At 31.8% G+C, this 22,659-nt stretch overlaps 1 protein-coding gene across 2 annotated transcripts; it reads left to right on the top strand.

The window, feature by feature from the left end:
• Positions 1 to 750: 750 nt before the first annotated feature.
• LOC148279799 (uncharacterized) lies at positions 751 to 17,666 on the top strand. 2 transcript variants are annotated; one of them, XM_088229393.1, is made up of 11 exons: positions 751 to 964; positions 1,327 to 1,476; positions 3,327 to 3,456; positions 4,814 to 4,908; positions 6,340 to 6,429; positions 6,630 to 6,876; positions 7,559 to 7,731; positions 9,536 to 9,616; positions 13,254 to 13,324; positions 15,001 to 15,100; positions 16,151 to 17,666. In XM_088229393.1, exons 1-11 carry the CDS (start codon positions 929 to 931, stop codon positions 16,229 to 16,231), a joined length of 1,254 nt encoding a protein of 417 aa, XP_088085519.1. In that variant the 5' UTR covers positions 751 to 928; the 3' UTR covers positions 16,232 to 17,666. The 2 variants fall into 2 exon arrangements, with proteins under 2 accessions (XP_088085519.1, XP_088085520.1); XM_088229394.1 differs by having other exon boundaries at positions 764 to 964; positions 3,384 to 3,456.
• Positions 17,667 to 22,659: the final 4,993 nt, after the last annotated feature.

Here is a 22,659-nt window from a genome sequence, read left to right as displayed (position 1 = left end):
GCACTTGCACGCCATTGGGAAATCATTCTTCTGACCAACTAATAATAACATCCTGCTAACTTTACTAGTACGGGCTCAGACTGCTCAGCAATTGCACAGTTTGTATTTATACAAACTGATTTTTACCATACATATTTCCAAATCGCATTCAGTAAAATTATTATTCTTTAGTTTAAATTGACTTAGAAATGTATTTTAAGTATGAAAAACAAACATTCGCGTTTTTATGGTTTATCCAAATACTTCCATTTTGGGGGTATTTTTAACAAATTTTAAAGTTATGCGGGGTTTTTGAACCCCTTATGGTTTGCCATAAGTTTTTGATATTACCCAGGTAATATTTATTGCGACGCCAGTATTTTTGTCAACGAAAAGGGCACATGCTTTGTTAAGTATATTTTTAAAAAAATAATAGGTTCCTACTTAATGATTGAATATTTTTCATAAATTTAGAATAACAGTTAATTTGTGTTAGGTATTTAAGATGACAAAATAATGACTGGGAAAAGCGTTCAATCGGTTTTAATGGGGGGAGGCTTTAAAAAATTTCTTGATAATACCATTTATTTCTTACGAGTAAATAAAAAATAAATATTTTTATTTAATTAGTTGTATCTTCTTCACATAACGTATTTATAATAAATAATATATTATTTATAGGTAAATCTAAAAATAAATACGTGTTGGGTAAGAACTTCTCCAGTATCTACCGCCATATGACAGCTCGATATTAAGCATTCAGTAGCCATTAACTTATGAAAAAATATAAGTATATTACCAACTTGCTGTGTGTAGGTGATGAAGCGTACACTGTTTTTTTATTTGATTTTTAGCGCGAGTAATGGCTTTTCCATCCTTTTTATGATCTACGCCGCGGCAGCCCATTTTATGACGACTAGTCTAGTGTATAAAACTATTGCGGAAAGCTATGGATGTTTGCAGTTTTTGCCTACAGCCGGGGAACGTAAGTGAAAACATTATTTTTGTTGTCATTTTTAACTAGTAAGACTTCCCTTCTAACTAAAGATTGATCCAGACTTTCGGTCGTAAATTCCCCAAGATGTCTAAGAAATATGTCGAAGTAACCATATATTTACACGCTGAATGAAATGCCCCGTTCAATATTGCAAAGTTTGCGAGTCAAGGCGATATCTTGGCAGTAAAAGGCGTATGTTTTTTTAATAGTTTTTTTTGTGCGGAGTATTTTTGTTTTAAGGCGGATCGTTTATTTTGGAAAAATAAACTAGTCGCGTTGCATTTTACGTGTCGCTTTGTCCCGCCCGTGTCTTTTTTGCTTGTTTAATGTGATGTATTATTTTTTGACAGCTTTTTACGACGGGGGACAGCACAACATTCGCTTGCGCGAAATGTCAGCCGTACGTACAAGATGCCAACGCTGAATCGGAGAATTCTGAAGTCAATTCGCCGGTAGAACCCCAGGTCGTGGTACAAGATGGAAAACTTTATATGAATCAGGTATTTATTTGCAATTTAACTTCGTAATTTACAACATAACCATTCCGTCAAAAGTGACAGTCATAAACAATTCTCTTCCGATTTTACTAATGGAACATTTTCGTGTAACACTTCACGATAATTTATTATGAAAATAAACTTTGTTATAAAAATTACTTATCTCTTTCAATGCGAAAAATGCATTTCTGCCCATTCTGACATTAAAAAATAAATAAAATAAATTAAATGATGAATTGTGCAATCTTATATTTTCAACTATAGAGTTAACTTTTAACTTATTTATTATACGGCACAAGTGTCTTTTACAATATAAAATATACAAAATAATGAGTTTGTTAGATATACAGAAATTTAAAAACAATATTAAAACATGGGTATAAAAAGAAATATATATATATACATGTATGTATGTCAGCATACAAAAGATATAAAAAATATAAAATGATAGTAATAAATCAAAGAATTAAGAATAGTCCAAAAACCGCATACGCGCATCAAACGTCGTTTTAAAGCGTAGAAATACTGCTGGGATCTTAAAGAAATAGGATGGGATCTCATTTCATGTGTAAGTAGCAAATGCATGTGTAGGTAGCGAATGCATTACTTAAAAATTGAATTATTTTTCCATCTGTCAGATTGTCAATGAAAACAAAATACACATTTTTTTAATCGACACAAATTTGAGTCTCGAGACTAAAACGAGATTCAGAGACCAAGTCTTGAAATTTTGAGACTTTTCAACACTTCAATACTAACGATAATTCGTGCAAAGTATAACATTTATATAAAGTATAAGATAAGAAGAGTTGAGATAAGTCCGTCTCGTAGTGTAGTAGTTGGCGCGTTCATCTACCATGCTGGGGGTCCCAGGCTGGGCTCCTGGCAAGATTGACTTGATGAAATATGAATTTAATGAGTGATTATACACTGCAATATTTCACTGTCCCTGAGCTGGCATTTAAAGCGTGAGACTGATCACCACACCTTCAAGTATCACATCGACGGTGTTCAGGACAAAGGCTTCAAACTGCAATTCTAGGAAATGCGGTTTCATTATTTTTAAATGTGGTTTTAACCAATAAAAAAAGTTCATTGGTTTTTTTAAAAATATACTTTAAAATTAAGCCAATAAATTTAGATTTTTGTGGATATACATAATTTTTAAATTACACACTCCGCGACGTTTTAGAGTTCAAGTCTGTGAGTTTTCCTGACATTTAAAAAGGAATCCAGTACATCACAAAACGCACTAAAAAAAGGAAACCAGAAATCTATCGCAACACATAACAACGTTATAATTGATCGGTTATTGTTCACCAAAACCTGTGACGTTTCAAAGTACGGTAGAGCCTCGCTAAACTGGACCCCTGCTTATCGTATGATTGCGGTAATCCGGGCAGGGGCGTTCCCTGGAAGGCGTGAGACATTTCACCTTCGTCAAACGCCATGCTAAGCAGTCGGTTGTCAATCATCGATCTAGTACAATTGTGTATACGGCCTTCCTACATGTTTATTCACTATTGTTAATATTATTGAGATTGTCTTTTGATGATTAAAGAAATTTCTAATGTTAAACATACATGTTTTATTACCATAAAAGTATTGCAGACCACAGTTCTGTTTTTGCCTGTCTGAATTGTCAAGGCCCTACTGTAGTTTTATTAATTTTTTTATGTATCTTTAAGAAACTTCGCCGTAAAATAAAATGCTCCAATTTTTACCACGTGTAAGAATACATTTTTATATCCGAAATCCCATAGCACTGAACTTTTTTATTGTGTCTTGTACTTTGAATTTATTAGTAAGTAGTTGTGATGATTTTCATTTGAGAAAATAATATTCCTTGGCAGACGTCCGGTGCGGACTACATGTTCTACTGCTCATTGTGCAACAAATCCTTTGATAAGAATCTCAAGTATCAGAACCACATGAGGAACCATCGTGCGGAGCGCAAATATGTATGTCCTCACTGCACCAAAGGTTAGTGTGATATATATGTATGTATTTTTTATTTACTTATCTATCTTATAAGTCCCAATTGCCTTTTACATATTTAGTTTAATTATACAAAAATAATATATATATTTTTTTACTTGACTATTAACAAAAAATATGTATCACATGCAGCAGCAGGTCAAAATTACAGCGGAACCTCTTTTTACACTGTTTTTTTTCGCGTAGTTCAAAATAACGCAATATAAAATTTTGAACATTAATTTAACAATGCGTAGTAGTTATATTATTTGTTATTGGAATGCCTTACATTAGTCTTAGCATATAATACATTCGTAGGGTAATTACTATAACTAGTTAACTTAAAAATCAGGATTTTTGAGTTAACCACTAAAACACACCTTTGTTTCTTCCTCCATTAATGCTACCATGAATCTAGTTGTAGTAAATAACCCCGCAGTTGATGGTCCGCCTTGTGGTTTGAGTTTGAGTATCGTCTATTGTCTTGTTAACCTTAATAATAAGTTAAGGAATGCCATCTTTGTTTAGTTTTTTATATTTTACTTTTTGTGCTGTTACATGTTCACTTTATTGCCATACTTACTAGTTCTTTGCTCAATGTATTATTATTGCGTTTTTTTAAATTATTTTTTTATTATTAACTTTTTAAAATCATTCTTATGTTGTTGAAATTCATTTCTCGATGCGTTTTGAAGCTGCGAGACTTTTTGTGATGTTAACTATCATATTATGTAAATGTTATCAACTATCAAATATCTAAATTTAGTAAATGGGGTCTAGAATTTCAACCGTCCATGCGCTCAGTAGCTTCGAGACTTGTTGCTATCTAACTTCCAATTTTATAAATTTGCTTTTTATTTCGTTTTTGAAATATCACTTAAACTCTAAACTTCATTGTCAAATAAAAATTTTAAAAATAAAAATGTAAATAGGGGCTAGATTTCTTTTTGTCCATGTGCTCTGTAGCTGAAAGACGTGTTAGGATATTTATTTATTGTACAGCACCCTTGAGGTGATTTTCACAAAAATGGCGCTATATAAATTATCCAAACATTATTATATATAATAATGGTCAGCGCGCTTGCCTACCATGCAAGAGGTCTCGGGTTCCCGTGTCATTGCCACATTGCCTGTGTCACTCCAAAACCTTTTCTAATATTTTTTCTTCTGTGTTTGCCACTGAAATTTTTGTTAATTGTGATTAATAGTGTTTAGTATTTTGTTTTTATTATAATACTTTTAATACTTTGTTAAAACCTTGCTGATTTTAATGTTAAATTTGATTGTAAAAAATAAATAAATGGATAATAAATACGGCATAATATACCTAAATTGCATACACAAAATGTTTTAAATATTTCAGGCTTTTCCCAGTCGAATAATCTGCGTGCACATCTTCGTATCCACACTAATGAACGTCCTTACAAATGTCAGGAATGTGGGAAAGCTTTCACTCAGGTATCTATATTCAATCTTATTAATTACAGGTAGTCGTCGATTTACTCTCTATGTGGCTTACAAATGTTTGACTTTACACCCACCGTCTGTATTAGGCGCCGCAGTGAGACTTATTTTTGGGATCTCCCAGTTTAGATCACTTCACTAACTGCAGGAAGTACACTGATACTGCTTCGGAACATCTGAAAAAACTATGCATTCTAGATAAACTAGCTGACAGACGTCTGACCCTTAGATCAATGTCTGTCTGCAACAATAAGAAAAGTAATTTTACCTGTATGTAACCAACTCACTACATGGAATTAAATTTCAGTTGCAGTCCCTGTGGTTAAAAGTAAAATGTTGTTTCCGAAACAACTTAAAACCCACCTCTTCTCTAAACCATTTAAATAAATCCTTAACATGTGATGACAAAATAAGTTGTATTAAAGTTTCACTTATAGTTTTAGTTTAAGACTTTTGTCAGTTTAAATTCAATATTACATAGATTCACGTTTTATTTAAAAAATGGCTCTATAAAGCCTATCCATAACAATAATGATCCCCAATCAATGACAATAGCAGGCCAAAAGCTTTTTGGTAATGTCTACAAAAAGATAAATGTTAATTTCTCAACAAAATTTTAATTCGATTTTAACCGGGGCATAGAAAACTATTACACAATTCGAAAAATTAAAAAAGAAAATCATAGGATTCCATAAACCAGATATTCTTACTTCCTATTTATCGGAACCGAATGTGGTCTTAAGTCAACGACTCTGTGTATGTAGGTAATACCCGCCGCAGTATAAATTACCATGTTTCATCTTTACATTCTTTAGCTGAGTGCTATCAAAGTGTGATCTCTTGGGCGAATGTCTGGCAATTGGTGCACCAATGTCAAGAACCTTGAAAAACACGAGGCTGAGACAAGTGTTAGCATCAAAACATAGAAAAGGAAGCTGCAATGTTTTAGACATGCAGAAAAAATGGACAGTGAAAGAATGGTTAGGAATATTTAGACCAGGAAATGGCATGGCTAAATTCAAAATTATTGTGTGCATGAGATAATGCATAAATGTAAAGAAATCAATGTCTGAATGGAGATATATGAGTTATGTATTGTCTCTGCTTTTTAGTTTTCGATTTTGTCTTTGATTGTGTATTTCTAAATTTTCCCATTTTTAGATACGACAGATTCGTTGTTTTTGGATGACTATCTGACACATCGTTGTATCAAATTTTGTTTGTTGTTATTATTTCAAGCTCCATTTGCATTGTTATGGTTGATTTTTGTGTGCAGAGCGATCGTATGTAATTATAATAATTAGCCGGCAATGAATTATGTTACTATGCCCGTAATATAGAATGGACATCGTTGAGGATACTAAAAACAACTTAATCTGTTAATCCTTGAGCCGAACGTTTGAATCCTAAATATATAAATTTCAGGTGACGAATTTGAATAATCATATCAGATTGCATACTGGAGAGAAACCATTTGCTTGTACTGAGCCAGGATGCGACAAAGCATTTGCCCAGGTATACAATTGAATTAAAAAATATATTTTTTAAATATTTATCCTTTTACGATTTTTGTACTTATTTCTTAAAATCACTCGGGTGTCCAGTACCGAGGGAAACATTTTACACCCTTAATTATTCTGTACAAAAATAAACTAAGCTAACAGTATAATAAAACGTCCTCAAGGGCTACATTTTGGGTTGCTGTTTTCCCCCAGGTGACGAACCTCAACAACCACCGCAAGTCGCACATGCGCGAGCAGCGGCACTTTGCGTGCGAAGTGTGCGGGCGCGCCTTCCCCGCGCGCGCGCAGCTGGCAGCCCACGCGCACTCAGCGCACGGCTGGGCGGGGCCCGCATGCCCGGACTGCGGCGAGGCCTTCCCGTGCGCGGCCGACCTGCTTGCGCACGTGCGCAACGACTGCCGCGAAAGGAATGACGCCAAGCGGAAGATCATCGACAAAGGTAAGTCTTTGGTTCAACCCTTTATAGGATAGTGGCAAATATTTATACCACTTTATATAAAAATCATTTTCTCTATTAATTAATTCATGGTGGATTGACATTTTGTTACTAAGTTCTGTGTTTTTCAACAATCTCTTGCATAAAAAAGTCCATTATGCGATCCAAAATACCTGTTCACGATTGTATAATTTCACTCGATACAGTTCTGCAAGAGATTGTTGAAAAACATAAAATTTAGTGATGTAAAGTCATTCCAGATCAGTCTGATTCCAGGTTTGATTCATTACAGGTTTGACATGAAATATTGGTTTAGATTTGGTTTTACACTTTATAAAACACTGAATTTTTTCATTTTCAAATTTTAAATGTTTATTTTTTATACCTATAATATTAGAAATCAAACACTGATTTGAGTCTACTGAACAATTTATTTTATTTTTACAAATATAAAAATAAAAACTTCGTGACAATTGTTTCGACTTATTAAGGCATTTTCAAACAACAAGCATTTTCAGCCTAATAAGTCAAAACAATTGTCACAAAGTTTTTATTTTTATATTTGTAAAAATAAATTAAATTGTTCAGTAGACTCAAATCAGTGTTTGATTTCTAATATTATAAGTTTAAATATGGAGTTCTACAAAATAAACACCAAATCAACCAAATTTTTTTTATGTTTCAGATCAAGAAGCCAAAAAGAAAACTAGTACGGGAACGTTAAAGTGCCTGTTTGGTGACTGTAAAATGATGTTCAGCAAAGTGGAAGAACTCCACAGACACTTGGTATCCAAGCACAGCTTGACCGTCAACTCCAGTAAAGCCAAACCTACTAAAACCATTGACTTCAGTGATGAGGTTTGTCTTTATTAGTACATAGTAGTGTTATTATAGGTTCGTTAACCTCATGCAGTGCTTTAAACATAGTGTATAAGACAGAAATAGAAAATAAACACTCAAAAATGGTAACGTAAAAAATATGTAAAGATCAGAAGACAAATACATGCACAAGACCGATACATAAACGAGACCAATCCATGCACAAGACCGATACATGCACAAGACTGCATCCACAAGACCGATACATGCACAAGAGCACACTCACCAGACCAATACATGCACAAGACAATGAGTACAATAGGACAAACTTCACCCACCATTCTCCCCTCCCCTAGTGAGCATCCGCAGAACTGCTAATAATTATGCTGAGTTGTTGGACTTGCTCCACACTACTCCTGCTGAAATCAAATCAGCTATGCTATCCATCGAATGGCCATCCCCTCAATTCTCCTCTTTTTAATGTATTTCTCATCTTCACTTTATTTCCTTTTTCTTTTTATAGAATTAATTACATGTTTAGTGTAATAGTTATGATTTTATTTTTGTTTTATTCTAAAATGCTTTATGTACTTTTTAACTGTAAATTGTAAGAGCCCTCAGGGTGGTTATTAAATAAATAAGACCACATGCACAAGACCAATACACGCACATGTATGTGAATTGAATGAAAAAATTAATTTTACCTAAATCCATAACATTTAACACTTCTCGAAAATGATGATGTAAGATTTTAAAAAATACGGATGTTAAAACATATGCAGAATATTGAATGCTATGCACTGTGTATTAAATTGTAAAAAGACTTGGCATGATGCAACGGTGCGGTGCATCAGATTGAATGGTTACAAAAAAAGGGAAACCAATTTTTAAGAAGGCAATATGGAAGTCTAGGCATCAACAGGGCTTGTGACCTGTCGTTGACTGGTTTCAGTGACCACTTTACACAAAAATGTTATCCCTCTCTGTTGTAACAAATTTATATCTAAATAATTCCATGGAGAGGAAATCCAGCCTGTCTACAAACATTTGGCATACTCAAAACATTGTTGATTTAAATTAAATGTCTGGAGGGTCACATTTTTTAAACCCTTTCTCGTGCACTTGTCAAGTAGAGAAAAATACCTTAGAAAAGGGTACTTAAACAATGTGTTTAGGCATAGACAATATAAAAGATAGATTGCATAGATTCCTTTGAAACGGGGAGCTTTTCTCTAGACCAGCGGTTCCCAATTTTTTTAACCATGGAACCCTAATTGGTTAACCTTTTTTGGTGAAACCCCATCTAGACATGTAGAAGTAAATTGACAAAAATGTTATCTTTAAGACTTGTGACCTTATTGATTGCATGTTTTAATCTTTAACTTGAAAAGAAAGAATGGGTTTTGAATTTAAAAATTTTTACTGCACGTATTTAATGTTTTTCAAGTTTTTGTTTTAGAATTGAATTATTAATATCGATCAAATTCTCATCCTCTGATACAGTCAATATTGATTTTTTGGTTTTATTTGTGAATGGATTCTGTACATGCTGATAGCATTTTTCAAATGTGAAGCTATTTACCGATAAAAGCGTCAGCGTCACAGCGTTGACTCCCTGTTTTCTACGACAATATGTCCTAACTCTCGGAACCCATGTGACACCCTCCTGTGGAACCCTTTAGGAACCTCTACTCTAGACAATAAAATATTTGACTTGTCGAAAGTCGAAATAATTTCAAAGACGAAGTAGTGCCCTGTTCTATCCCTATAGGGATATGACATGGTGATTTTCTTTGTATAAATCATCCTAAATAATAATTATTTAATTCATTTTACTTTTCAGATAATTGAAATAGACGATGATGAGCCGTCATCTGAACCCAATTCGCCCTCACAATCCCGATGTTCTGATAACAACAAAAAGGTTTGTATTTTACATTTCATTCTAAATATTTAGTTTTCACATTTTTTATAGATTCACATTTCAACTAAAGAGAATATTTATTTATTTATTTATTTTACATAAACGGCATAAATTGCCTTTAACATATGAAGACCTGTAATAAAATTGGGCCTAAGCACCAGAAAAGTGAAAAAAAGTTACAAGGGTTTAAAGATATACTCAGTTTTTTTGGTATACAGCATATATTTTTCAATTCTTTAAAATGTGTACAAATGTGTAAGAAATAAGTTTAGTGAAAATTATATAGTAAAATATTATTTTAAAAGGGTATAAAATAACAAAGTAATTGAGAAGGCCTTAAGACCAACTGCTATTTCATTAGTCAGGCCTAAGTGCCAAGCGTAAAAACATAAAATAGGGCCTATCACCAACATCCATTAAAATGTCTGATTTTTAATTCAAGGATGCGTAAAACTAATAATTTTGAACAAAAAAATACATCATTTATAATGTAGGCATGTAAATTGAAAATAATAATTATTAATCAATGGAAAAAGATATCTATCATAACTCTCTACTGGAAAAGATTTTTGTCGAAATTTTTGTGTTCTTCAGAAGGCATATACTCGATCATGTTGAGTAAATCTTTTTTTTTTCGTCCGTGATCCGGCTTTGGTAATCTAATTGGCGTAGTTTATAGGTTTTTATATCGCCAATTTATTTATTTATTTTTAAATTTAATGAATTTATTACTTGTCTTAGCTCGTGAATAGTGGCTTTCTTGTCGTGGAAACAATTTAACATGCCCGATGACTTGGTTTTCGTCTTCAAGATCGAATTTTCGGTTTTTTTTCTTATTACCCCTTTTTCGGTGAGGATAGTCTCTCCGCGTTTTTTTCTCTATTAGTAGGACTCGAATATCTTAATACTTACTCCAAATATATCAATAAAAGTGGCACGACAGACATTGACTACTTGACCATTGTCATTAGGGACAGTGTAATAAACAGCCTTTTGCTTTCTGATGGGTTTTTGTATTTCCCATTTCTCCGTCTTTTAATGTTTGAAATATGGAATAATCCCATTAAATATGCACTTTGCTTCAACCGGTCACCAGCTTCGTAAAATTATTTATGCAACTGCAGTTTTTGATCATAAAGAAGACTTTTACAGTCATTCTGGCACTTGCAAGTGAACTGAAAAAAAAAGTCAACTTTACGGAGGACTGTCAAAAATAACCCTAAATGCCACTTTCTAAGGTTAACATACAAGCAACACTACAAATTATTTACCTGGGCGAATATGTATTTCACTTTTGACATTTCGAAAAGCCGTATTTTTATCGCTTTCTTGCCAAAAAATAAATGTTCACCCACCTATCTGATAATTTCGCAGGAGTAATTAGGAAAATGCCCAATTTTTCTTGTAAATTAAGCTATAAAGCTATTAATCTTCTAAATTATATACAAAATACATACTAAATTATACATGAATTTTAGTTAAAACGTTTGAATAAAATTTGTAAAATTTGGTATAACGGGGTCAATTTAGCACTTATTACAGCTATAAATATAGAAAAATCCTTTTAAAATCTCAGAATAAATAAGGCAAAGTATCATGCAAATGAACATAAAATACTCCGCTATTCTTAAAATTTTAGTAATTCACTCAAAGATTGTATTTTAAGCCGATATTTTTCCATACTAAAATAATTGAAATATCAGACGCCGTGCAATTCAAAAACGAAATTCGCCGACAATTATTTGGAATTCCCCATACAAACATAAAATTTTTGACAGTCGGTTCTTCATTTAAAAAATGGCAGAAAATATCACTCACGGTGATCGTGTTCACTCGATTTCTCCTCCCAGGCTACGTGCTTTGACCCCTATGCACCTCAGACATCGTTTGCACATCCCTAGATTCTGAACGCTAGTTGAAACTTGTCAAAAATTTGTCAAAACAGATTTTTAAAAACAAATCGACTTACCGAAGTATTCGGAGGACTTATTGCTGGTACAATCACATTTTTAGTAGAACAATATTGTTTCCCTTGGGCTTTTAACTTTTTATTTTCACTTAACTTATTAAAACCACTTCTTTTCCGATTTGTGGTAAAAGGCGTATCCGGATCACAAGTCTCGCGTCCAGCCATTTTGTATGAAATGCTTAGCGCTGCGATTAATCACGTAGGCCCTTATATGCGTTAATGGGTATTGTACTTAGGCTCCATCCCATATCTTCAGACTTCAGATTGATATAAAAAAAAAATTCTGGTACATAACTTCTAATTTGTGTTATTGGCGTAGGCATATAGAACATTTCCTCATACTCAACGTCATTTTTTATTTTTTGGTATTTAAGCCCTATTTTATTACAGGTCTTCATATATTGAACATAAATATGAAAAAAAAAAGACATATAAAAACATAACAAAAAATTATAAAATTGCACAACTATAACAATAATAACAAGTAGGTAAATACACATAAGCAACCAAAAATATTAACGAAATAAATACATAAATATGAAAAAACAAAAAAGGAAAAACATTTTTAAATATAAAGAAAAGTTTAAGAATAATATTGCGAGAGAAAAAAAGAAATCAGACTCGTTTTATAACCGTCAAGTCCAGAACCAAATATATCAGCCTTGTCCTCATACTGATTGCCATATCTATGGAGCCCAGGGATAGGCGAGTGCATGTGATAGTTGGTTCTAGAACTTGCAGAACAAAAAGGAGATCTGTGGCGGGTATGTCGACCAGGTACACGGAAACACACCAACTCCAGCAAATCTGGACAGTCAATTAATGAATTGTTCACCTTAAAAAGTAATATTAGGTCAGTTAGGATTCTTCTATCAGAAAGTCTTAAAAGATTTGCTGAAGACAACAATTGATTATAATTAAATAAAGCAGCTGGACTATGAAGTTAACACGGCTTATGACCTGTCATTGGCTTATTTATCTGATCACTTTGCACACTGAGAAACATTAATTATTCTTTAAATTTATTGCAAAAGAGAGGGAAAACATCTTAGAGAGCGGAACATAAAATTCGGCTGCCTCAGCGCATTCGCCTATCATGCAAAAGGTCTCGGGTTCAATTCCCAGCATGGTTGACATGAAATATTCATTTTAAATGTGTTTTTACACTGCACTTGAACTGATACCAGACGCGTAAGACTGATCATCTTACCTTCATGTAATAAATTATTAGGATAAGCAGCGATTGGTGTACCAATGCAGTGCTTCCATGCACCATTAGGTGTGGAAAGGGCGATGAATATGGAATTCTAGGCATTTACATGGCTTATGACCTGTCATTGACTGGTTTTAGTAGCCTAAGTAAAATTCACCATTCTGCCTATGTTTGAACATCCACATTTCCTCAACTCTGTTGACCTTTGTGAAGTAAAAGAGCTATTAAAAAAAGGTTTTTTTTTTACATCGTTTGAAAATATTTTAAAAATATCCTAATTTAAGACGAACTGTGTAGTGGAGTGTGTAGAGTAGTGTTGCGGACTCACATACCAGAGGTTCGAACCTGTTTTGAATTGTATTAATTTTTAAATATTAGGCTAAATCAACAGAATCCAAATAAAAAAAAAATACATAAAAAAATGGTCGTTGTATAGTTTTTGTATATATTTCTAGGTGAATAAAAAACAAACTGAAAATGATGTACCTCACGTGAAAGAAGAATTACCGGAAAGTTCTAGTAACAGGTATTTGTTACATTATTTGCGTATTTATAATTCAGAGTAAAACGAAATAAATGCATATTTATAATAAAGATAAAAAACAAAAACTGCATTATGGTCTCCATGGATAGTGTCGCAGACCAAAACTTGCACCCAAAATAGAAATGTTTGGCTAAATCATAAATCTGATTCAGGCAGAGGAAAACTTGTCAAAATCCAGCGCTGCCCAAACACTAGATTCGTAGATCACACTTTTGCCATTGCCGGCACCTCTGCCTGGAACCAATTGCCTTCAAACTCACGAATCATCGACGGTCCCAGTCAGTTCAAATCCCAGCTAAAATCTCACTTCTTTAGTTTATCATACCCTCAATAGTTATAATGTAAGTTTGAGTATACAATTGTAAAGCACCCTTGAGGTTAATCTTTCACAAAAATGGCCTTCAGCCAAGTAATATTATTATTATTACTATGCATATATTTCTTTTGTAGCTTTAATTTATTATGTAATATAAACATTCTTTAATTTTGTAGCTCTTGTTTATTTATTTATTATATTACAAGAAACTGAATGAAAAGAACATAAAACTATATAGCAAAGACAAGAGCAATAAAATAATGGAATGTGAGCATTATTCTATAGATTTAATTTTTTTATGGAATAAGACTATTTTTCGTGGCTAATGCGAAAGTTCAGTGTTACTGGAATTTGGATTGATAAAAATGGAACATTTAATCGTACAGCTAAGTTTCACAAAAATGCATGAAAAAATTAATAAAAATTCAATTTAGAATAGCCGATCATTACCAGTTTCCAAGTAGGCATGTTCAGCGTGTTTTGAAAGCTACATCATTCTCTTTTTAAATGTTAAGAAAACTCACAGACTTAAACTCGTGACGTCACAGTAGTGTAATTTAAAAATTACAAAACATAGTGATGATAATATGATACATAAAATAAACAAAAAAAATTGAATTAGCTTGATATATATAAATATCTGTATATTTATATATATCGAACTAATTCAATTTTTTTTGTTTATTTTATGTATCGTATTATGTGTTCTTTAAACCCTGTCACTTCCGAAACCACGATAATCAGTATGACCAAGAAGACATATTGGCATATTAAAATAAATTTTCAGAACGAATAAAATTTACCAAAATAAAATATTAAAAAAAAACAAAAGTTGCTTACTTCTGCTTGGGAGAAGCGAGGAGAGGGGAGGAGGGAGTCTGATACACCGTCAACCACATGGCCACGCCCCCTCGCTTCTCCCCTGCAGAAGTAAGCAACCATTTGTTTTTTTAATTTTTTTTTTTTTAATTCTGCGTTCTAAATATTGTTTTAAATATGCTAATATGTCTTCTTGCCCATACTGATCATCGTGGTTTCGGATGACACAGAGTTTAAAATACACCCTGTAACGCTGAACTTCCTCATTTATGGAATATAAACATTCTTTTGTAGCGCTGTTTTTATGTATTATAAACATTCTTTGATGCCTCTAATTTATGGGATGCGTATACCTACCCTAGCATTATTTTTTAGCTCTAATAAATGCTTAATTAATGGAATGTGAGCATTCATTTTAATATCTAATTAACGTACGAGGATTTTTTTGTAACTCCAATTTATGAAACATTGTTTTTAAAATTTGAAGTTATTAGCCTTTTTACATTGAAATGCTGTTTTCTAGTGACAGTGACACATCAGACGATGATTCAGACAGTCGAGAAAGTGACAGAAGAAAATCTGCAGTGAAAAAAGTTCCTAGCAAGTCAACAATTCAAAAAGACGTAAGTATTACTGTCACAAAATACACGACCAAGTAACATGGACATAAATCGCATGCAGTGAAACCTCGTTTTTACGTTTCTCGATTTTACGTTTTCCCACTTTTTACACCGAAATGTTCAGGACCCATTTTTCTTCATACAAATATTCCCCACAATTATCGTTTTTAAAAATTTTCATCACCCCGGGTTTACGTTTATTTTTTTCGGAATTCATTTGATGTGTCAAAAAGGCCAAAATTATGTTGTAATTCGTAATAATGGTGCCGCGCTCCGTGGGCCACGGCGTGTGTCACACGAATGAAGAATAAAAACAGGTAAACAACTAATGAAGGAGAAATTGTTGTCTTAATTTTAGTTTTCATTTTAACAAAAACGTCATATTGACTTGTCAATCATGATACACAGTTGACAAACGTTTAGGAACAATTAAGTTTTAATATCAATAAGTTGCGATGTTTAAAACAACACAAAAAGTTTAAAACAATAGAAATATTTAAAGTAAAAAAAAAAAGATTGTTTAAAAATTGTCATAAAAATGTGAAACAATTTTGCAGCGATCTATATGAGTTGTTTTTAGTGATGCCATAGAAAAAAAAGTGATACCATATAAATAAAATTTCCCAACATTTAGGGGAAAAATATTTTACGTTATTTTATGCAAATTCAAAATTTTATTTTCATTATTTTTTATTTACACATACAATAATTTTAACATGCTGTTTTATAATAAAATAAAAAAACTAGATTACATAATATTGTTTGAAAAAAATATTTTTAGTGAAATCATTGAAAATAGTCAAAAAAATACAATCCCCAATCTGGAAATATAAACACTATTGTGTAGCAAATTATTTTTCTTTTTATGAAATTCCTATTTTTTACATGCATTTTTCATTTCCTCAGTTTTACACTTTTTTCTTGCTTCCTTGAAAATCTTAAAAATGGGGTTTTACTTTATTACCAAAAAAATGTTGATATGAATTGTTATGTTTGTTCATAAACCAATATTATTATTATTATTCATCCTTTTAATGAATGCTATTTTTCTAGGTAAAACTTGTGTGTAATCTGTGCTTCTCTACCTTCGAGAGCTTAGAATCACTCGAGCGTCACGTGGAGAAGAAACATTAAAGCATAATTTATTCATATTAAACGCATACATTACTATATCATAGAATACGTTCATATATATTGTTGGTTTATATAATTATCATTATAAGGCTTACCCGTGTATGTGTGTGTATTGTTGCAAGACTCACCTGCCCAAGACACTCCTACGGTTACAGTTCGAAGGAAATTAATGTTTTTTTATTATTTCATATTTTAATGAGAAAAATGTGTTTTTAAGAGGATGCGCGGTCAGACTTTCCTACATACAAACGTATTTCCGTATTTTCTCCCTCGAGTATGGCACTAGAGTGGTGATTTTTGTACACACTATTGTATTGTATTTAAAAAATAAATTGCCTTTTATAGGAGCTAGGAACATCCAAAAACTCTTAAAAATGCCTAGTTTTATCTGCCGTCTTCGGACGAAATATGATAACTATTTTTTGAAAAAACTGTGCAGACACAAAAAAAATATTTCTAATGCTTTTTTTTAAAATTCTGATCAGTTTTGGGATGCGAAAAACGGGAATAGGAGACCCCGATTTTGCTGAGTTTTTTGCATCTGCGAGAGATTGACAGAAAAACTGTATTCAAATAACTATTCATAAAACCGCTCTCCCACCGCATATCCTCTTAAGGCGTAGCATGAGTTTTTTTTTTAATTATCTCAAACACTCGGAATCTTCATTTTTTAAAATTATTATGCGTGCTTTGGGCCACATCGTTTTTTTTTTTATTACTTTCAAAACTACATGTATTTAATTTTTTTTACATTTTGTTTCTTCATTCAAGAGTCATCATCACCGTTCCATTATCTGCACCTAATGGTGCATGGGGCACTGCACTGGTACACAAAAGCTTAGTCAGTCTTACGCCTCAGTTGCCAGTGCAAGGACCACGAAATATTGCAGTGTTATTTTTTTTTTTTAATAAATATTTTATGTCAACCATGACTGGAATCGAACGCAAGACCTCCTGTAGGTAGGAAAATGCGCTGACCGATAGATGGACATAATCATAGCATATTGTTATAACGAGACTTTACTAACAAAATGTATTAAGTCATTAAAACAAGTTGCGGGATAATCTCATTTAAAGCTTTTTTTTATTATTTCAACGCATTATGAAATGTATTGTATATAATGCATGTATTCTGTCAGTATAGCCTCGATATATTTCAAATATTTTTAAATATAGTTGCAAGATGTTGATATGTCTAGAATAAAGATTACTCTTCTAAAGCTTCAAAAAAAAAAATATGTGGGAGAAATAATGCGTTGAAAGAATAAAAAAGCATTAAATGCGATTATCCCGCAACTTGTTTCAATGACTTGATGCATTCTGTCAGTAAAGCCTCTATATGAAATCATCACAGAATTTTTTTGTCGAATATCATTAAATTTTAAGGATTATGTAGTGATTTATTCAATAATAATTAAATGAATATCGCTTGTAACTTGTATGTTATTCTGCAATCGATTTGTCTTAAAAAACTTTATATATTTCAGTCATTATTTATTTTAAAAAATCTAAATTTAAAACTGACTGATTTTTAAACATGTTAGTTCCATGGAAGATTTTTTTTTCATTTTAATCCTAACAATTCAGCATCTTTTTAAAAGACTTTAAGGTGAAGTGAATTTTGTAAAAGAATGCGTAGCAAACAAATTTTATTTAGTTATTGTTTTGTGGTTTAGATTATTTTATATTGCTTGTAATAAGTGCATTGGAAGTTTTTATTTTAAATCATTTTATTTCTCAAGTCAGTAAAATTTTCTTAACTTTTAGAAATTAACTTTTTAAGATTTAGTGTTTTTATTCATTTTATGTTTTTTACGAATGTGGTGGGATGCTGTTTCTTAATAATATATTGTCTCCTTGGTGGTGAGAAGACCCGATTGAAAAACACCCTTTTGTAACAACTTATATCTGGAGAACTGTCAGGATTTGCTGATAAATGATCCAATTATAATATTGGATATAAAACATGATCTTCTCAGTATTTTGACAATTAAAATAGAAGGGATTATTGCTTAGATTTCATCCCGCCGAAGGGAATCATACGAAATAAAATCGCGGATGAAATGGTAAAAGCGGCTGCAACATCCGGGAAATTGTCCCTCTAAATTTTAATATTCCAGTTCTTGATCAAACAAACCAAAGTAAAATGCATAATTGTTCCAATGAAGAATTCCACTGTTTCCTAATTTTTTTTTTTTCTATTAGCGTACTATTTAACTAAGCAAAAATATTTTTTATTTTTTTTGTGCGCTATTTACAAAGATATGATTTTTTAGAGTTACATTTATCAAATACTGTTAGTGTGTCACTTTTCAGTAGTGACGTCATGAAACGGTTGGCGTTCTTACTTTCACTGACCTGACAAGAATCTATGGAATATTGCTTTGATTACCTCATTTAGTTGATCGTAATTTGCTCATTTCTATGTTATGGTTGTTTTTACGAACGCTTCGATTTAGAAAAACTTAGAAAGTTGACTTGAAAGTTGTTGAGTTGAAAGTTGAAAACTTAGATGTTGAATTGGGCTGGAATTCCTTATTGGAACAAAGTTTGTCAATCCTCAAAATTGAATAAGGGATTCAGTACAGAAATATCAAATATTCTATTCATAATATGAGAGAGTTTAGTGCTACAGGAAATTGGATACAAAAAATATCTTCTTACGCGTGGTTAAAATTAGGGCATTAAATTGTACGGTGAAGTTTCTTGAAAGTAAATGTAACATTATAATAATAGTGTTGTGATAGATTTCTGTTTACAGGAAGACAATTCACCAATCAGTAAAACTCACCAAAGATAACTTGTGACGTCACACGCGGAGTAATTTCAAAATTACAAAACTATTAAAAAACCTTTTTTTTGCCTTAGTTTGATAGTCTGTTAACAAATTAAAAACTGGGCTTTCTCAATTCCTGAAAGTTTCATAAACCTAACTGAATAAATGCCAGTAACTACAACTAAAGTATCTTTTGTTATCTAGTCAACTGGAAAGTATTTTTTCTCTAAACATGATATTGTGGCTAAGTTTTTCTCACCACCAAGGCTGCAATATTAAAATATTTTGGATAAAATTATTTTTGTTTAAAACATATTGCTTTTATAGACATTTGTTCAATTAATTACTAAAATAATAATTGCGGAAAGAAGAGAGGTTTTTCTGGGATGAACCAATGACGTATAATTAAATAGACATGTTACAAGCGCCGAGAAAGTGGCATTTTAATTTGTGTTTAATTAAAACATTTTTTATATGTAAGATCACAATTAAATGAATAGTAAAATATAAAAAAAAGTAATGACACAAAAACGTACCCATAGTTACTAAGTTTGTTTGTTAACACCAGGGCTGTATTCAACGATCATGCATATGCTACCAAAAATTGGAGAATACTCATTTTTGATGTATAAAAATGTTTGTATTTTAACGTTTACAATCAAAATTTGTTTTTGGTAGATCCCAATAAGAATTCCTTCAATTCCTTGTAATTTTGACCCATTTATTTCTTTTCACTTGATTTTGGGGAGTGCGAAAATAATATTAACTCACATTTATTATATTTTAAAATGCATTCCTATCAGTGCATCCCTGTAAGTAAGAAAAGCTTCGCAAATGCGCCGCTAAAAATAATATTTACATTTGAATACGAATTGTTTTAACTTGACACGCTTTCATGACACAAGCAGGCATTTTGGTTTTAATTCTAAACGTCACGCCTGGCTGGGCTCGGGGCATGTCCATATGTATCAATGTGTCAATGAGAGCAACGCAATATTATTTATATTATAAGATTCAGTTACTATGGGAATAACTTCTATTTATTAACCATCAGTAGAAAGGTCCCACTGACAATTTAAAAAAATCATCACAACTTGTATTATTTCTTTATATTACTGAAATATAAAGAAAGATGGCGTTGAAAATATGTATTTTCGATCTGTCAAAGCGGTCAAAATGGCAAATTGACATGCTTGTTCAGAAATTAACATTATGAAAACAGCGGTACTTAAATAGAACAATGTGACTTTGTTTTAATGAATAACAAAATAAGCCACATAAAACAACACTAAGTGTTGCCAGCATAAAAATCCTTTGTACTTTCTGCTCCATTATTCTAATTTTTAAGTCCATTTTTAGACTTGCATATATTTTTCATAGTTTTTGCTAAATATGCTAACTTTTATTTTAAATCTTGAAATAGGGCACACATAAACATATTCTTATGTGTGCTCTAATAATAACAAAGTACATACATATATTTAATTTATATGTTCATTGTTATTTAACGTGTAGTTCTTAGCCTTCTGTTCGAATTTTGGTTATTTTTTTTCTTCACAAATGTTTTTTCCAATGTGGGCCCAAAGAAAGACTCTCGATTGTCAAAAAAATGATTGTATAATCTTTAACCCAACGTACTTATGTCATATCTTCTTTCTTTTTATGGAATATCAAGTCATTTAATAAATGCAATAGTGTTAGTGTCTTATAAATTATAAAAATATCGTAAGGAATTTATCTTAAATATATATTAAGAGAGAAAAAGTAGAGTCTGACGAAGAGTGTTGATGTAGTGAAATTGTCCAATTTACAATCATTTCGCAAGGAAGGTAGCATGGCGCTTACGCACTATTTTTTATTATTTAGAAAACATCAAAATCTTTTGATTTCATATAAATTGAAGAAGTTTAGTGGTACCAGAAATTGCATTTTAAAAATGATTTCTTCTACGTGATAACAAAGAAAAAGGTGTCTGCGCACGAGTTAAATGAATATTGTGTTTTAAAGTTATAAAAAATCAACAAAGATCACGAAACATGTGTTATTATCTTTTAATATACATATGTTTATTCTATCAAATTAGTTTAATTTTAGTAAATAAATATTGTTTAGAAAAAAGACAGGAATTCACTCCAAATCAAACAAGAAAAAAACGAAGCTGTCAAACTAAAAAGGAACTTTTATGTGTAATGCTAATTACCAACTTAAGCAGAAAAAATTGACATATTTAAGGATACCAGGGGTGCTATTCTGAACCACTCTCGCGGCACAAGAAAACAGTTTTTCTCGTGTATTTTGTATGTAAATTCATGAGATAATACGGCCACGAGAGCGTTTGGAATACCAGCCCTGTAATTTAAAAATAAATTCAATGCTTTGTAATTCAGTTATCCTTCTCTGTTTCAATGTTTTCATTTTTTAAATAGTACTATTAAAATGTTCAAATGTTATTATGTGTGCATGCACTGGGACATATTTACAGATTGTACAAATTTCAAATTTTATTTGAGGGTGTAACATCTCTACTTGCAAAACATGGTTTATGATGTTCGTAAAGAAATTAAATAAAATCGTTTAGTATGCATTATAAAGTCTGTAAGACGTGTCTAAGAATCCTGTGTTAATTCTTACATCCTGTGCATTTTAAAGAAGTTATGACAGTTTAATTTATTATGCAGAACATAAATCCTTAATATGTTTCTCAATTCTGCTAATTCTTGTTCCATCTTTAAACTAAAAGTTAATTTTCACTCATTTGCTTTGTTGAATTTATTTCTTATGGCAACTAGAATATATTCCTTTAAAATTAAAACCCATTTTAAGACTGTTTTGCAATACTTTAAATATTTGTCTTATTTTAAATAAATGTAAATTGAAGGGAGTCATTGCTGGAATCTTTATTATCTATATATTCAATTTCATAGTTTCTCTGGGGTGGCTTTTCAACTAGACTGGTCACCTTGCCTTCATATAACACATTAAGACGCGCTGCAATCGGTTTATGCAAAGCCTATGCTCCGTTAGACAGAACAATGTATATTTCCGGCAACTGTCGTGGCAAGTTGTTTATTCACTAGGCTTGAGCATTGTTATATCTGTTATTATAGCGTCAAATCAGCAGTTCACAGTGGAGTTCTGGTGCCGACCCTTATGTATGGAACGAGGAAGTTCAGTGCTATGGGAAATTGGATATAAAATAAAAAATCTTACACACAATAAAAATTAGAGCATTTTTCACAACAGAGAAGTTTCTCGAAAATGTATGAAAAAAATAATAAAAATGAACTATGTCACGGGTTCTTGTGTTGTTATAGATTTCCACAACCACAGCGTTGTTATAGATTTCCAGATCCGAGTAGCCATTTTTTTCAATGTTTAGAGTATTTAGACTCTTTGGAGTTCTACTTTTAAATGTCAGCACAACTCACAGACGTCAATTCATGATGTAACGGGTGAAATAATTTCAAAGTCACCAAACTTTAAAAAATCATAGCAAGGATAATACGATGCAGATTTTTTTTTTTGTTTGGTTGGACAAATAAAAAAAACCACTGAACTTCCTCATTGGAAAAAGAAGTGAATGCTGTCAAAATGCGATCTCGGGGAATGGTATGTTTGTTTGAAAAGCATGTTGGACATCATTGAGCCATTT

The sequence above is a fragment of the Micrasema longulum genome, unplaced genomic scaffold (assembly GCF_059751315.1).
Source record: "Micrasema longulum isolate JH-2025_06_02 unplaced genomic scaffold, ASM5975131v1 h1tg000664l, whole genome shotgun sequence".
NCBI lineage: Eukaryota > Metazoa > Arthropoda > Insecta > Trichoptera > Brachycentridae > Micrasema > Micrasema longulum.
This window is presented reverse-complemented; position numbering and strand designations above follow the sequence as displayed.

What these genes read in the sequence shown, in the direction of transcription:
- LOC148279799 (XM_088229393.1), top strand. Translation starts at nt 929, where the DNA reads ATGGATGTTTGCAGTTTTTGCCTACAGCCGGGGAAC. An exon ending in GTGGGAAAGCTTTCACTCAG is followed by an intron (nt 4,909 to 6,339) that starts GTATCTATATTC and finishes TATAAATTTCAG; the next exon opens with GTGACGAATTTGAATAATCA. An exon ending in CCATTGACTTCAGTGATGAG is followed by an intron (nt 7,732 to 9,535) that starts GTTTGTCTTTAT and finishes TTTACTTTTCAG; the next exon opens with ATAATTGAAATAGACGATGA.